The 18312-nt window shown below is 40.7% G+C and overlaps 1 protein-coding gene across 2 annotated transcripts in view; it reads left to right on the top strand.

The window, feature by feature from the left end:
• The first annotated feature begins 412 nt into the window (after positions 1–412).
• The window catches only part of ryr3 (ryanodine receptor 3), a 117101-nt gene continuing 99201 nt past the window's right edge, over positions 413–18312 (top strand). For both annotated transcript variants that reach the window (XM_086190243.1, XM_086190244.1), the window contains exons 1-6: positions 413–532; positions 6807–6911; positions 13147–13221; positions 13954–14032; positions 14229–14341; positions 18132–18231. In XM_086190243.1, the coding sequence (XP_086046369.1) occupies positions 6879–6911; positions 13147–13221; positions 13954–14032; positions 14229–14341; positions 18132–18231 (400 nt within the window). In that variant the 5' untranslated portion in view covers positions 413–532; positions 6807–6878. The remainder of the gene's footprint in view (positions 533–6806; positions 6912–13146; positions 13222–13953; positions 14033–14228; positions 14342–18131; positions 18232–18312) is intronic.

Below are 18312 nucleotides of genomic sequence, written 5' to 3'. Positions count from 1 at the left end.
TCCCACCAAGATAAAAGAGGCTGTGACAACTTTAGATATGATGTTATCAATACATAACCTTCAATAGTTTGTGCTGATACATATATATTCCCTTGTACGATCCCCCTCTCCGATCGAGCTCCTGAGGTTGAATAAAAATGTAATCACTGATTTTGTGACAACGCACCCTGCCCTTCCTGAATAATCCTTTGATCCCCTTTTATCTGAAAGCCTGCACTGGCAGCTGTAACATGGGTGAAAGATGTGTAAAGATCACAAATATAAGTATGTTTTTATCACAAGTGATGGATACAGAGGCTACCACTCTGAGCCAATATGGATGCTCTCTTTGAGCCTGGTCTTGTTTAATTTTGAGAGGTCACTGTTGAACATTTTTTTTGGCGGTAACAGTCCTCGCTCTCTCCTCTGGCAGGATGACGAGGTGGTTCTTCAGACTGCTGCCAACATCCAGAAGGAGCATCGCAAGTTTTGCCTGGCCGCCGAAGGACTTGGGAACCGTTTGTGTTACCTGGAATCCACCTCTGAAGCTAAGGTGAGGGGGTTGTTTTAGTCTATATTTCAAGGCTACAACTTCGTGTAGATTTTGTGCAGTAGTGACAGACTTAGTGACCTTGAAGTTTGAATGGTGCATTTGAGAAGTTTGCTAATGAAAATACTGTTTCTGACCATTTGTCTTGATTTGTTTTTTTTTTATGTCTGATAACATATTGCTGAAAAATGACCAGGTAGCTGGGTGAATGCCGTATGTTAATTTGCTGGAACTACTCACATTGTCATCAGGGGTGCAAAGCATTTTTCTTGTACATAAAAGAAACGCGCCAACTTTTTGGGATGTGCGCTTATTGGCCATCAGTTTTAGAGCATACAAGCAGATAGATACTCTTCTCTCCCTACCAGACGACTGACAGCTATTTAGCTTAGTTGCAATGAATGCCAACAGTTGGTCAGCAGAGAAAGCCATCTCAAAGGTAATCAAATACACTCCTAAATGGTTGTTGCCTGCATTAATAGAACGAGGGTTATGTCCTGTTGAAAATTACGACTTGTTGTTATTTAAGAGTCAGATACATAGCCGGAATTAATATCCCGACCAGGCGCAATGATTGAACTCAGAACCTCAAAAGCTCATCATAACTTCAGTCAACAAAACTAAACATTTTGTCGATGACTTGGAGAGCCACTGCTGCTATTCGTCATGGTTGACTTTCTCAGAGAGGGGAGGGATTCCTTATGGACACATCCTGATCAATTTGTCACGCTATTTACACAAGAGGAACTGCAAGTTTTGAAGCACGAGAGCAAGATTGGACGGGAGGCTGAGGCAGTCGATTTTGTTCTTGGGTATATGTCTTATAAAATAACCACATCTTCCAATTTTCAACAGTTTTTTTTCCACGGCGAATGTTAAGTACAACCTTACTGCTATTAAGGTGAAGACTGTTTTGGAGAAAAGTGTATTTGACTTTTTGAGACGGTATGACTAGCAGTCATCACTCACTAAGCTACCCAGCACTCAGTTTTGCGGGGATTCAATTCAAACAATGTGATCCAAATTATCGGTACATGTATTTAAAAAAGGAAGAAAAAAAAAGAAAAGGCAGTCCAGCTTTTCCCCTTGGCCGATTCACAGTAGAGTGTAAACCTCCTCTTACACTGAAACCCACCTGTTTTCTTTCTTCTTTCTGAGATGTGTTTCACTTGTCAAATAATAGGGATGATTTATCAAGAGCAAGGAGCCTTACGGTGCAGTTGCAGCTAGTGGGTGCTAAGGCGTTGCAGGAGACAGACACACGCCCATCTCTGCAGCAGTTCAGGTTCAGTTCCTGGATGTGGCGCCTGCAGCTTGGCTAGAACTCAGCTGACAGTGTTAATGGGGTCAGTTGGGGATCGTGTGTTAGTGTGTGTGAGTGATTCTTGCTTGTTGTTCAAGATGGCTGGGCAGGCACAACCAACAACAAACAAATTTGAGTTGTAAAAAAAAACAAAAACATTTTTCAGAGGTTAAATCTATCTTGATATTGAAATTTGTTGTTTGTTTTTTTTTCTTTTTGTGAATTTGCTATGTGCTGCCTGTGCTGTTGTCAAACTTTTTAAACCAAATTCAAAGTTGCATGTTGGTCATGTGGAGTAGGCCTCTGAGGAGCAATGTAGTTATTTCAAAACATAACACTTTTGCAAATGTTTCTGAGATACTCCGGGCCGCGGTGATGTAATTGCTGGTTTATTTTAAGCATCGGACTGATAAGCACATGATCCCAGCTGCTAAACACTAACACTTTGTTAGACGCACTCACGAGCCACATATATCAAGGGAAGTGTGGGCCAATAACAATGACACCATGAGGGCGTGTTTCAGTTCACCCACCTGAAAATGTTGCGTCTATGGGAAACACCTGCAGAGCTCTCAAACACCTCCCCTCTCTCACCTTGGTATGGTAACAATGCTTCGGGCCTCCTTTGGGTGTGAAATGTGGCTGAGTTGAAGGGGTGATGGCCACGATTGGGCAGAAGGGGAGGGGGGGGGCTGTCATCTGCTGGCTGATCTCATGTGTTGACGCCTCATTTTCTCGACTCTAATGGATCCTGGCTGCCCGCCACAGCTTACGCAGAGAAACATGCCCAAAGTGAAGCAAGGGCGTCATCGGGTCAGATGAAATAATTAGTTCTAAGGCGGGGCTGTAAATTTCAACCATTTTTTTTTTCCTGGCGTATGTACAGCACTTCCATGACACGTTGCAAGACTCCAGCATTGTTGTGCCACCATTCTGCCTGGTGAACTGGACACAGTAACTCACAGACCTCCAAACTGAGACAATAAACATTTCTTTGCAAACAGCAGCCTTGAAATGACCAAAGGAAAATAACTTATCCCAAACCCATGGCTCCCAGCCCTAAGCCCCCCCCCCCCCCCGCTCACACTTATGATATAGATATTTTCCAAAAAGTGCCAGTATTGGAGGTCCAAGTAAGTAAGTGCCAAAGTATTTTTACACTGAAATTTGACTGGGAGGTCAAGCGGATACCTAAAAACAACTGGACATTGTGAGTTTTTCAGCTGGAGTTTTGAAACTTCATAGCAGTGTAAGCTTACGCTGACTCAGTTCCGTTTTTAAGACCCAAATTTGGTGTTCCATTGAGCTGTTAATGGTAACAGGTTGGTGTATGACACCCAATAGGGCAAGAGATTTGTAAGCTGGGGGGGAGGGGGGGTAGACTGTTTGTGGTCTTCTTTTTTTAATTTGTTGATAAAAATTTCCAAGCAGTCACCATCTCTAAGTCTAATTAAAAAAAATAAAAAGGCCTTGTACTCAACATTGGACATACATTTAATTTTGTTTAAAATTGAAATTGGGTTGAAAAACAGTCAACATTAAAACCAACAAAATATCAATGCCTAAAGATGTTAAAATCTCAAGCTTACATCCCATGGAAGTCAACATTTGTATGTTTGGAAGGTGTTGGATGTTGGTAAACAACCTAAACCCAGTAAAAAATAACATTAATGTATGCTGTAACCATCGGAATCATGTACCAGAATGATTCAGGTGTTAGACAATGTCATGATATCGAAGACAAAAGTGTCCAAGGGCTCTATCATGAAATCAACAACCATGTATCATCTTTTCTTTTAACGGAAGAAAACTGATTGGATTTTGATATGATTGGCATGATGATTGCTCTTTGTATTTCTTTTTATTTGTTTTGTGGGCATATATTGTGTCATGAGTGAACAAGGCGACCACATATTGTCACTGAAAGGGTTAAAATTTCATTTCGGCTTGACTTTTATGACATTGGTGGCCAGCTGGTGCCAGCTGGGGAGAAATGTTTAATATCACCAGGGTATCCCTTTCATGTGACATGGCTGTATTCGTTTACTTCATGGATTTTATTAGCGAACGATATGGCGATCAGTGGGATTTAATAGGCGACCTTGAGAAGATTTTATTTTCCTTATTTGAATATGATTTAAAATAAAATCTATTTTACACTGACACACGAAGTAACACCTCTGAAAGGATCTTTTCACTTCTTTGTTTTCCAACTTTTTGTTCTCGATGTGTTTTCTCAAGCTCCCTGCAAAGCATTAAAAATACTGACTCTTTAAAAGGTCACTGTGGCCACTGAGACAACCTCTACTATTCCCAGACAAGAGCCAGTGTGCACTGCGTCTGTCCACCCTTTGAAGAAGCATGATAATTGGAAAATTGGCGGTGAATAATTCATAAAGGTTGTAAGGTCTGCAGAGGGTTGTGAATTAAATCAGTACAAGGACATATGACAGCACAGGCGTGGCTGCGTCATGTCATCGTTGTCCTGCCCGCAAAAGTAAATATTCAGCTGAGCCTGTCTGAGGGTTTGTGGAGGGGTCCAACCAATACAGGATTTTGGGGGGGGGGGCTGATGGTGGTATTTACAAGCACATGAGTTCTGATGTCAATATAGTCACTCCTTCTTTTAGCCTTTTCAAAGTTTTCTGAAGCTCCATTTCTTACATGAATCACGTTCTAAGTGTCTGTGTAGGTTCTCATTCATCCAGGTCATCGTAGATCGAAGCGAAGTAAAATCTGGTCAACTGGACGTAAGTTTATCTTGATTCTTATCTTGAATCAAGATAAGAATCAAGATAAACTTACGTCCAGTTGACCAGATTTTACTTCGCTTCGATTCACGTTCTAAGTGATACCGATAAATCTGCGGTAGGTCAGTATTGGTTGTTATTGCTGTTGATCAGTGATGGGACTGACGGCGTTAAAATAAACGCCGTTACTTTTTTCATTAACGGGTAACCTAACAAATTACTTTCTCCATCGTTACAACGCCTTTACCGTTAACAACACGCCGTTACTACGCGTTACTGAAGCGACTCATTGAAGCTGTCATCGGCTCACAGACACAGGAGCCCCAAATGCGTGAGTTTTTTTTTTTTAAATCTCCTTTGGTGAGAGGAGGGGCGAGAGAACCGCCTAAGTAACGATGATTGGCTAAGAGAGAGTAAGACTTCATGTTGAGCCAATTAGAGACATCAGGTGGGCGGGTGTTTACACACAAACCCATCACCTAACAGCACACACGCATAAACTGCTAGAGTTGGCGCGTCCGGAGTCGCGGGTAAAGATGGCGTTTTCAAGATGGAAGTATAGGCAGTACTTTAACTTCATGGAGGTTAAAGGTAAAAATGTACACGTTGAGTGGACGTTATGTCGTCCCAGAGCAGAGCAGCGAGGCCGTCAACGTCCAATGTAAGGAACTCCAATTTAATGAAGCGCCTCTGGACGGCCCGCGCTTCTACTAAACTAGCGGCCAGAAACACCGTTGACGCCGCTAATGGTGGTAGCAAGCAGGTGCTGTTAAGGTGAGCTCGGCTAACAGAGAAGGACACGGAGCCGCGCCGTCCAAGCAGCCACAGCTGGATTTTTCTGAAATAAAGAAAAAAAAACCCCACTTACACAAACTTAAAAGAACAAAGAGTAACGCGATAGTTACCTTCCCAGGTAACTAGTTCCTTTCATAGTGGAGTAACTCAGTTACTTTTTGGGAGAAGGAACTAGTAACAATAACTAATTACTTTTTCAAAGTACGTATAAATAACGTATAAATGACGTGCCCAACACTGCTGTTCATACACCAGTCAGACTGTAGTTTGTGGCAAGAAAGCTGGACTTGGATTTTATGGTTCTATGTTAAATGTCTTAATTCTTAAGTGTTTGTTCAAAGTATATATTAATATGTCATTCCAGCACACAGAGCATTAACTTAAACACAACAGGGTGGGAGGTTTTTATGTGTTCGTGCTGCCATTGTCATTATCACCCAGCAGCCCACCCCTCTGCTCACATGTATCACTTTGCTGCAGAGGTCCAGGGTCAGCCGGTTGTATTACCTTGTCAGGGCTGGCGTCCAACACCTCAATCATCCCTCGCACTCTCAGCAAGAGACAGAGTAGTGCTTATGCTGCTTGTTTTTAATGTTGATAGTTTGAGTTAATAAAATTAGGAGAAGTCAAAAATCGGAGGGTGGGATGTGACGAGTGACATGAGGGTATGGGAGGCACTGCTCATTTGTTTGTTTACATGCGGTTGCTTCCAAGCGTCATGTTAATCAACCGTGCCATCTTGGATATAAATAGATTTTTCATACATTGACAAGTAGTTTGAGTAACTGAACAAGCCAATGAAGAGGTTTGTATGCAGCCAGGAATTTCATCTTTGTCTCAGAATGTTTTATAAGGGTATCATTTTTTGGGGGGGGGGGGCTAAAAACTACTTGATGATCAATTATTGCTGAGTTTTCTTGATTCTTAGCCACCATGCCTTCATGCAAATATACAGACAAGCAAATTATTTGCTACGAGTTTGTTAATCTTCTTAAACTGTTATGAGAGCGGATGCAGATGAAGAAGGTCTAGCAAACCTAATTGCTGCTCACCTTTGATGGCCCTCCTCATAAATCCAAGCCCCCTCCAGGATGGTTGAAAGTTATCAGAATGATTTATGAGCGCTGTTATTCGGCAAGCGGTTTAATTATTTCTGTTTTTTTTTTTTTCTTCTTGTTCTAGGATCAGCATCTTGAATTAATGCAGCAGCCATTCCCGCTGTGGAAAACATATTGTATTTCATCTGGCGTGTACTGTATGTGTATCCGTGTTTACTTGAACTCTACAGTCAGGCCACTGCTGCATGGCGACATCGATTCATTGCTATGTAAAAGGAAAAGACTTTTTCTGCTACATTGTTGTTCAGAGAATACCTGTAGCAAAACTCACATTGTCCTTCCTCTCTGTGCCTCCTCCCTCCACCCTGCAGTATGTCCCTCCAGACCTGTGTATTTGTAACTTCGTGCTGGAGCAGGCCCTGTCCGTACGGGCCCTGCAGGAGATGCTGGCTAACACCGGGCAGAACAGCGAAGGGGTGAGTACCCCCCCCCCTTCCCCCATCACCCTCACTTCCACATAGCTCATTCAACCAGGTTTTATGTAGATAAACCCTGTCTACAGCAGGGTGAACTGACCTGGGAAAGAAATGCTGACTCCCTTCCCTTAGCGGGGGGGATTTTGGCCAGAGGAAAAGCTATACATACACCCATCAGTCAGTCTTGCTCTTGGTTTTTTTTTGTGTGTGTGTGTGTTTTTTTTTTTAAATTTAAAGGTGCATTGGTGAATGATTTCAATCATGGTGTATTACTCCTCACCACTGATGTAATTATTAGCTAAAAGGATAACTATTGAATGAGAGTGAGAGGAATTCTCCTCTGGCACATTATTAGAAATTGAATGAAAAGCTGCTCTTTTAGCACAGCAAAGTCCAGCTTTTTTTTCCTGCTGAGGTTTTGCATTAAAAAGTTGGCTGTTTTTTTCAAGACTATAATCTATCCCCCCCCCCCAAAAAGGACTTTTTTCTCCCCATTTTACTGCTTTTAACACTGTCTTTATGAAACAAGTAGAAGTTTTATGTTAGGAAAAAGGCACATATTTTAGCAAAATTGTTACTTGTTAATTGTTCAATTGTTTGTGAATTCCCTCCTTTTAAAGGCGTTTTTTGCTTGATGACTGACAGGAGTGATATTTGAGATTTGTGCTACTCTGTACTTAAGTGTTGAAATCTGGATTTCGTTATCACTCCATGCCACTGTGATAAAATTGATAATGGCTGACAAATTTAACATATAACCCATAACAGGTGAACTTAATGACCAGAAGCAGCTTTTATTATGATTATTTCCTGTTTCTTCATTCAATTTTGATGTGGAGGTTACTGGAAGTCATGTTTATTATCAATTACTAGGCGGGATCAATTGATCCTGAAGAGCAGTTAGAGCAAGTAGACAGACCACAGCTAGCCATCGTCTGAGCTGCTTTATCAGAAAAACTTATAATTGAATTCTAAATAGAAGCTGTCTCTTTTCATTCTCCGTAACACACACTCGGTGTTTCGCAAAGAGAATTCAGAAACCTCTGGTAATGAAAGGCCATCACGGGTCAAGGAAGAAAGGGAAATAATCTCTCCCCTCTCTTACACTGAAGAGTGTGAGCGCCTTTCCTTCTCCAGCCCACTTGGCATGTTTATTAGGGCAGGTAAGTTATCTCTGATCGGTCAGATACTCCTGGTCCGCTGGGATACGTGTGGTTTGTAAGGTCCTGCCAGGTGCTCATATTGACTCATTGCTGCTGCACTCTTTTGTCATTTAAATTCAGAGGAAGAGGTCAAGTGATCTTAAAGGTAAACACACCAACCGTTTGGAAAATTTGCTCTCTTCCCCAGAGACAGGCAAGAAGATGGATACCCGTCTCTCCTCTGAATGCGTATCAGGGGGCTGAGACCCACAGACACAAGCTGACCACTCGTGAGTTTAGCCTAATCAACAGTGATTGGTAGGAAATGTTAACATATTTCTGTCAAAAATGATGAAATGGATAAGATTCAGAATCTTAGTTTTTCAGAAATCCTCCACCTCAATCTCTCTTGTGTCGGACATTATTAGTAGGTGTTGCTCTTTACTTATCAACAAACGTTTTGAAAACGCCGCAGCCAATCAGAAAGGTAGTTCCAGCAATTTTTCCGAGTCTTTAATTACAGTGTCTCATAATTTTTGGTTATTTTTTCATACATGTCACGCATAACTCCAGACATATTAATGTAGTCAAAGACTTTTTTGGAGAAAATGAATTTTAATGATATTTGACAAAGGTATGCTGACCCATCGCCTACCGTTCATGGTGCTAAGCTAACTAGTGGCCAGTCAGCAGTCTCAGCTCTCTAACACACACACACAAACCAGAGGAGTATTTATCTGATTGGCTGGTTCTCGGGAAGATGACAAAAAATTGAGTTATATCTCCAAAAGGTGATGTGCTCTTTTATGGGTTAGCATTACCCCCGAATGAACAATTTCACCCTTCCCTTCTGATGTGTTTTGGGGAAAAACAAAGAGAAAACAGTGTTTAGCTCTCAAATGCATAAACCAACCACCTCAGACAAGACTTTGCTTCATCGTTATGGTGTTTTTAAGTCCCCCCTTGATACATGTGGTCTGTGTCAATTTTGAAAGGGCGTAATTATCGTCATTGTTAGCCGCTTTTAACATTGGACCACTGGTATCCAAGGAGCGTACATGCCTCCGCTATTGTAGCATGAATCATTGTGCAGTACAGTCTTAGCATCAAGAGACACCCTGGCACTACACAGTGATATTTTCAAGATCAACTGCATAAAAATCTCACAGTACTAAATAATGTGTACCGTGCTGGGTGACTCTGGCCACTGCTGTACTTTCCTGCCTGCTGTTCAGATGGTGTCTTATTTTTGTGTCTCGCTTGAGTCCTCTGTGCAGGAGGATCAGACCAGCATTGTTATCAGGCAGTTAGTTTTGTACCAGCAGTGGAACATCGTTGGCTAGCCTTGTTTGGCAACACAACATGATGTTGGCGAGAATACAAACCACTAAGGGTGTTGATCTCCATTTGCCATACTTCCAAATAACACATTGTTGTTGTTTTGTTTTTTTTCATTATTTTGTGTGTTACTAGAGTGCTGACCTTGAAAAGTGGGTAGGTCCATCAATTCATTCATCCATCATGTTGTTGGTGTGCATGATATATGACCAGAAATGCCAAACGAGATGGTTCAACTCAGGTTATTTCACATATAATGAGGTCTCTTTCTGGATTGTCATAAGAGTTGCATTTGTAATGTGGTACAGAGGTGTGGGACTTGAGTCAAATGACTTTGGTCATAAATTTGTTGTTGAGTTGATATTCGTGTTTTGTCATGTTGTTGTACTTAAAAGCACGTTTTAAACATTTTGTTCACAATCAAATATGCTGGCAGGTTAAATCAAAAATCTGTAAATTATTCAAATTTTGTATGAATTGTTTTGTGACTCGCTTAACTGGAGTAATAATTTGACCTTCATTAACATATTGCAAAGACTGAACCTGACTAGCTTGATTATCGCACGTTAGCTTGGGGCTAGATTAACACTTGTAAAAGTGTGACTTCCTCCTCTGCAGTATAGAGTTTAAACGTGTATGTCGTTAAGATAATGGCAATGCATTTCAATTTATACACCTAAGCATATATTGTCAAATGGGTAGTAAATCACATTTAAGTCTGTGTGCACGGCTCCTGGTCTGGATAGTAAATTAAGTTTTCACCCCACTGGACCTTTCAGTAATCCGTTTCCCCTCAGCCAGTCTGGAGACAATCAATTAGCTTGTCACAGATGTCTCTGAGGTGTAACTTATGGCAATCTGGAAATAGACGTCATTTGTGCTGTCATACTGTGCTCGAGTCCAATGTGTTGCCTTGCCATTTTGCTTTGTGTGTTTGTCCATCTGTGCGTGCGTGTGTGTGCACTGTTATGTGATTCATGTCTGCTTGTCAATTGCTTCTTCACACTTATATGTTTTGCTTTAAATGCTTCTTCAGTGTTCCAATAAATCTGATTTATTACATTTTGTATACTATGGGTGGTAATGAGCTTTCATACTTCTTTCCATTCAGGAAAGGATCTGAAAATTCACTTGCTGTTATGAGTGGGATGCCCTGTTTTCTCTGGGTTTGGTCTCTAACATCAATTTCAGGGGTTTGGTCTCTAACATCAATTTCAGGGGTATTGACATGAGGAAATGTCCTGAAATCAGTTTGATTTCAGAGTGTGTACTGTTGTCAAGCAAAGCAAAGCTGTAAAAAGCTTTGCATGCTGCACATCATGCAGTAAAACACAAAACCCACTGCTTACACACAGTACCCTTGTTGTACTTTGTCACACTCCAGACCTGTTTTTTGTTATCTTGTTCTTCTGTGAGCAGGATTATGCAATAACTGTGATGCCAATTTTCTCCAAACGGGATTGAGGGGCGTAGCATAGGTAAAGAAAGAACCCATTCAGTTTTGGGATGGATCTGTTTAACAGGCAAAAATTGTAATTTCTTTTAAGTATTGGGTTTGGTTGAGGTCACCGTAACGTTGGTGTTGAGGCGGTGGGGTTCTTCTTTCTTGTTCTGAAAATGTTTACACAACACAATGACCATCATATTGTAGTTTGATGGACTATAATGAAGTAAATAGAGAATAAATAGAGCTCCGCTCCAGTCCCATTATCCAGATGAATTGAAGGACCAGGGAAATGAATACTTGGAGAGAGTCAATACATCAGCTGCTACTTAGCAAATGAGTTTGGCGTGAATCTCTATTCCAAAAACGGATTAGTGAGCTATTTCTCATGCTCAGGCTGTTTGGTACAGGAGTAGCTGTAGATTTAAAGTTAATGTTGAGCTAATTGATTAGTCTAGGTTTGGTGTAATAGCTGTGCTGTTAAAACAATCAAAGGAAAATGTATGAATAAAGTTTGTGTGAGTTGATCCATACTTGCAACTCTGGTGATGACATGACTGGTCAAGGAAGTCACCTTGTAGTAGGAGCTTGTCTTTTTTGGCAGGATTTACGGACAAAATGTACAAAGGATTTTCGCTAAACTTGGTGAAGGGGAGAAGGGAGTCAGTTTTCATCAGATTAAGCATAGGGCCACCCAGTGGCATCAGGAAATGACATTCCCAACCTGATGTTTTTGTTACCTCCACCAATGAGTTAATGTTTTCTTTGGTGTTCATGGTGCAGGACTTTGCAAAATCTATTTAGCTAATTGTCACCAAACTTTGTGGATGGATACAAAATGGGCCAAGGAAGAAACCATTCAAATATTGGAATATTGTTCAACATTGCAAAAAATATGCAATTATTTTATATGTAGAGGTTTGCACTTTAGTTTCTTACAACTCCAAAACACAAGCCGCTCCTTTGTTTTGCATTGAATTTAATGTTATACTGTTGCATGTACTAAATTTCTCACTCCAAATTGAGGTTTATTGTCATGACGCGACATGCTACCGTGCGAATACCGGTCTGCACAATATGCTATACAATATGCTACTGATTATGATATGAAATCCATCACTAGACACTGTTCATTGAAGGCACAATTTATATTCATCTCATCCCCTAACATTTCCACACATGCAAACACGGATTATTCCTGCCAATGCAGCTAAAGCACACTCACTCCCAGACCCATGCTAAGCTTTTTCGGATACAGTTCTTACATCGGGAGGGGCACCAAACCAAAGGTCACAATTCTTGGCAGTGATGTGTCAGCACAACACTGGGCCCGAAATATAGGCTGCCTCTCTCTCTCTCGCTCTCTCTCTCTCTCTCTCACTCACTCCCAGCTGTTGCTGGATACTCTTCCCATTTGTCTTTTGATCAAACCCCCCATTTCCTTTTTTGTCTGCCTTCTACATGCCATCTGTGAGTGACTTTGCTCAGGCTTATATGTGGGGAACAGTTAGGAGGTCCCTGTAGGTCAGTGTGGATTTGACCCCTTTGAGCAAACAGATTAACAAGAAAGAGGATTGCATTATGGGTATAACTAAATCAGCCTCTATGTGAGGTGCTTTTGGACATAGTTGGATGATGTGAATTACTGTACATGTATGTAAGAACAGACTCAGTCAATATCCTCAAAAAAATAAAAGTTTTCCCCTGGAACTGAGAGCCTAGTATAGTAGACGATGGAGTGGAAGCATTTCTAATTGAACATTTTTGTACTTTGGTGAGTGGTTTGACCTTTTTAACTCCATTATGGCTGTAGGCCTGTTTATCTACAGCTTGCAGTGCTGCACCATTACTGAATACCCTAATTATAATGGAAGGTATCTTATCTTTTGTCTTCTGCTGCTAGAGGTTGATTAAAAGGGTAAGTAGAGATTTCTTTATTCACGTCAGTAGTGAAGAACAAGAACAAATCTCATCATTGTTTTTTTTTTTTTTTTTTTTTTTTTGTCCTCCGCTATTCACATTTCCTCAACCATTGTGCTACAGTAAGTCTTGTACCAATGGGCCCGCTGTCTCATGGACATGTTTGTAGACTGTGTGTGTAATTATCTGCCTGCTTGCACTTGGAATGGAAGTAGATTATAGTTTGGTACTCATTCCCACCCATACAGGGCTATCACTTATTACCTGACGTAGAAATGATATGAAGGTTACTAACGTAGATCATAGTTGTGATGTGTCAAACCCCGACCAGGTTCAGACACTGAGAATTTTAGGACATGATGCTGATGTTTCACCTCTTTTTTCCTCGTAGGCAGGTCAGGGGGGTGGACACCGGACGCTGCTCTATGGTCATGCCATCCTCCTACGCCACTCCTTTAGTGGCATGGTGAGTAGTAACAATGCAACGCCACGACTGAGCAGGAAACTTGATTAGCAACATGGTGAAATAATGAGACGGAAATTAAAAGAGGTCATAAAGACTGGAACAAAAATATTCATCTTGTCTATCTGTAGAAATGGAGAGAGGTCTTGAGGGATAAGTTTCAGTTGCACAAGCTGTAATTGTTCTTTCAGAAAGACTATTCCAGAAGAGTACAAGAGAGTTCAAGATTTACGATGTCACCCATGCCCTGTTTTGCACCTTTATGCTTTTTCGAAAAAGGCAAACATAACCTCAAGCAAGCGTAAAAACTTTTTCTGCCAAATGTTTCCCCAGTTTCCATCAAGCACTTCTAATGCAATACCTTAAGATGCAGGTCAGAACACAGTGATTGAAACACATCTAATGATGTCCCGAGATCCAAGAACCAGATGTGACCATGTCAACACACCCGTTTAGACAGAATCTGTTTTAAAGATTAAAGATTGAGATCAAAGAGATGACGAGTATAAATAAATTGCGCAGTTCCTCCCCAATTTACGAACAAAAACCAAGGATTGTTTTCGTATTTTACGTGATGATTATAACTAATTTGACAGTGATTTAATGAATAACTTGGGCACTTAACTTTTATTAAAATGTCTTAAAAAAATATCAGTTTTGTGTTAGATATTTGAAGACGAATGCACCTCTGAGAGTTCCCGGTGTTCTGACAGTAATTTACCTTTCACTCACCAGTACCTGACCTGTTTGAAGACTTCAAGGTCTCTAACAGACAAGTTGTCATTTGATGTTGGGTTACAAGAAGACTCAATAGGTAACGTCCTCTTTATTCTTTCAGTCCTTTCACATTGGCCTGCTTCCTCAGTTCTTCACAGTTTATGGGTATTTTTTGATGCATCTTAACTTACCATTTAAAATGTCACATCAGCGATTTCTGCTGCTCATTTTACTGTGTTTCATTTTTTTAATCACACATGAATGAGTCATATTTTGCCTTCATGTGTCACCAGGAGAGTCCTGTTGGTGGACCATCCATCCCGCATCCAAGCAGAGATCAGAAGGAGAGAAGGTCCGCATCGGAGATGACCTGATTCTTGTCAGCGTGTCGACAGAGAGATACTTGGTCAGTTAAGTCCAGTAGCTGCCAAATACTTTGTCACGCACGATTACCTCATTCCAACCTGCAATTGAAAATTTGAAAAATTGACATCACATGTTGTGGTATTTTTAATGAAAACTTAGTTAAAGACGTGAGGTTTGATATGTCTACGAGTATCATGGTGGTCAAGGAAGACATTTTGTGTGTCCCAAATCACATACTTCCAAAATGTATACTTAAAATTTTCAAATTGGGTATACTAAGCATACTACGTATTCAATCGCGCTGTACGTGAGTTTCGAGAGTGCAATGCTGTCCCAAATCGCATACTGCCGCGCGGCGCACTCACCGGAAATGACAACACAATGTCTTCTTCTTCTACGCCGATTTGTGACCGGCTAGCACCGCATCAGCATCAGCTAATTACCGCTACCTGTTGCCTGCGCTTGTTTGTCAATTTTTGAAGCAATAAAAAAGCGAAATGAATGGTCATCGCGCATTGTTACGCCACAATCGACGGCGACAACGCGATGTCCTTCTTCTATTGGCTGGAGATGCAATGGTATGTAGAGTTTATTTGTGTGATCTGTTTAGCAAAACATTTTTGGTGCTGAGTCATTTTATTTTTTCAAACCCGTGTTCACGCAAAATTTCAAACTTGTCCCCATTATTTAATGTAAAGATGACTCCATAACAGTCAGTGTCAACCAACTCTCACCACAGCTGTCCACCGCCATTTTTATCGATGAAATGAGTGCGGTGAGTGTCCACAGTCACATTCCCAAAATCTTGACCGATTTCATCCGGGTACTTTTGCATACTCAACTTTCGCATACTATCCATATTTTCTTTCTATTTTGAGTTGAGTATACTCAAAATTTTAAGTATGTAGTACGAAAGTATGTGATTTGGGACACACCAATTATCCATATGACCCCAAACATGCTAACAAACTTGTCTGTGTGGGAAATTGACGAAAAATCCTTCAAACGTTTATAAAAGCTCACCAAACAGAGTCCAATGTGTGGCTTACTATATTGAACTTAGTACCCTGCAAAAAATGGTTTATTCTGACAATGTTTTGAGAATTTATTTATGTTTTCAGTGGGAAGTGTCTTTGAATTTGTTCCCACAATGTTCTTCCTAAAGTTAGCACATCATTAACAATAAGCATTCGAGACAACAGATATATATATATCCTTTAAATTTTGGATTAAAGCATCAGTGTTGAAGGAACGTTCCCTGCTAGCTGGGTAATAGCTCATTGAAAGACAACATTGAAGAGGTCTCTGAAATAGATCCTTTAAATCTGGCCTGTAACTGCGAATAAAATGTGAAGTTTCCAGTTCTAATTGAATATTTTTTGATTAGTGTCATTGGCAAACATGCTGGAGATATTTGGCCCCGCTGACATATCACTTTTGACAGATTTCAGTTGATTAAATTCTGTTTATTTTATGACATGATTCATCCATGCCACAGCTTGCCAGCCAGATCAACAAACATTAATATAGCAGGCCCTTTCCCAACAAATCATTGCAGGGTCAACAGAGGCATAATTGAACAAATTCATTATTGTTCTATTCTATTTAGTGTGTCACAGCCATTCAGTATATGTACAATGCCACAGCCCTGGCCTGCCCAAGTAGAACAGGGCCACAATTAATATTATTAGTTATGCCTGATTTGCCCAATGGCATGTTAAAATTATGAAAAAAAGTCTGTACTGAAAAGGTAAAGTTACAATTCCCAGAGGATATTACCCCAATAACTCTTATGTCTAATGGGTAATACATGCATTGAAAATTAAATACACACAGTACAAAGCAATATTTGAATAATGCGCACAAAGAAATACTGACTTGAGGACTCAATACTGATCTGAAGTACCTCCTAATTACTTAGCAGGGGGATTTCAGATCTTCCAAGTAAGAACCCCCAAAATAAAGGTTCAAATGACCCTCATTAACCCTGCAAGTGGTTGAAAGGTACACAGTATGTGTTAAACTCACACATGAATTAATGTGCCTATCGACCAAAAGCTAAATTTGAATTGATTGAAACTATAACTGCGAACTTGTAGGTATATTTAGAAACAAATGAAGCTTTTCTGGGAATCATCTCACGACCCCCAGTCTGTCTTTCATAACCCTCCCGGGGTCCTGCCCTCCACTTTGGTAACCTCTGACTAACTGCAAAATTAGCGATACTTGGTCTTATGTTGGAATACAGGCACAGACTGCATATGTGGCGCTGCTGTGTTTCATCTGTAGCTTGAAGCAACATAAACGTGATTTCGCAGTTTGCTGAGAAAACAGATCATTAGACTTTATGGTCCGTCTCTTCTCCAATTGTAAATCTCCTTTTAAATGTAGGCTCGTAGTTAAGCTCTATCAAGGCTGATAATGAGAATCATCCGACTTCAGCTCACACTCGCACACTAGAACATTGCGAAACCTGACCATGTTCAAATCTATTACATCAGCAGGCCCTCAGCTCTGTTTTACACACTCGGATGAAATCAGAATACTTTTTTCCTCTCCTGAATATTCATTTAGATGTGTCAGATAGTGTCAGTAATAAAGCACTCTGTGTCATCTCTTCCTCTGCATTGTCTGTTTTCAGTCTGATCTCACTTAATTGTCACCAGCTGTTGTTTTGGGAGGCTCATCTTTTTTTGCCAAGTGTCCGAATAAAATATTCGGCTTCAAAACTTCATCCATTGACTGCAACGCCGAGAGATGCTCCAGATAGTGACGGGGCAATTCAGGGAACGTTTCAAACTTTCCATTGGTTATCTTTAACATAGCTGTTACTCGTGAAGCCCTCGTGTTATGGAAGCATCCATTTTAGTGATGAGCTTACAGTTTTTGCTGTGTCCCTGAGGTGGCAGGGATATACACCTGACCTTAATTAACATACTCAGTAAAGAGAGAGGACAGGAGGATTTGAAGAGGAAGAGTGAAAGGAAGAGGCAGAGAGGGAGAAAAATAAAAGGGAGGGTTTGAGCATAGGATAGTGAGGATGTAGTGGATATTCAGGGGGGGAAATGTGTAATCAAAGCAAAACTGGGAAAATGGCCAGATTTTCATCTCCTCCACTGGGACTATTTACCTGATTTGGCTCGACAGCAACTCAAGCAGTCAGTGCATTTTTAACACGTCATCACAGACATGGAGATGTAGACTTTGCTTTGTTTAACATTTTTGCTCTGCATCTACTCCTCTAAATAAATAAATAAATAGATGTATGTGCTATACTGTACAAGTCCCAAAGCTAAACCTGTACAGCGTTTAAGTCTTAACACAGTGACAGGACTAATAAAACCAACACGTATGTTTGTAATTCCGTCAGGACGTCATATAAGTACATGACTATCAGGGGATTTCTGTGAGGTGGAAGAAAACATTTCTCATTTCCATGTTTTTTCCAATCAAGACATCAGCTCTTGGGAGGACACTGCTGGAGGCAAGGATAATATATAAATCCTCCACTCACTTCTGAACCTGCCTGCAGGGGAAATGGGAGGTGCTCTGCTGTAGAATGTTATCTGGACATTGCTGCACAGAGAAACACTGATGCAGCAGTGCTTTTTTCAGCTCAGAGTGTAATAACACTGTTTGGCAGCTCAAGAAAAGAGATATAAAGTTGTTAAATTTTTTTTTCAAACCCAAGCATTTGGGACATCACCATCCTTTGTGCAGTATTGCTGAATCTCAATGTTTTCTCTTTGCTTACACACTCTCAGCCAACACTCTTTTTTTGTCTCCACCCATCTGTCTGAAGCACTATGTAACCAGTGTCTCTCTTGCAGCACCTCTCTATCTCCAATGGCAACATCCAGGTGGATGCATCCTTTATGCAGACCCTGTGGAACGTGCAGCCTACCTGTTCATCAGGCAACATGGCTGTAGGCAAGTTCACTAATGAGCCTCTGTCTGGACTTCTTGTTACAGCCATATACCATTAAAATGTAGTGTGAGAGCTCAAACTGG

Source organism: Aulostomus chinensis, chromosome 20 (genome assembly GCF_037954235.1).
Source record: "Aulostomus chinensis isolate RoL2024-O1b breed Wild chromosome 20, RoL_Achi_v1.0, whole genome shotgun sequence".
Classification (NCBI taxonomy): Eukaryota; Metazoa; Chordata; class Actinopteri; order Syngnathiformes; family Aulostomidae; genus Aulostomus; species Aulostomus chinensis.
Note: the sequence above shows the minus strand (reverse complement) of the source record. Positions and strands in the feature narration are given on the sequence as shown.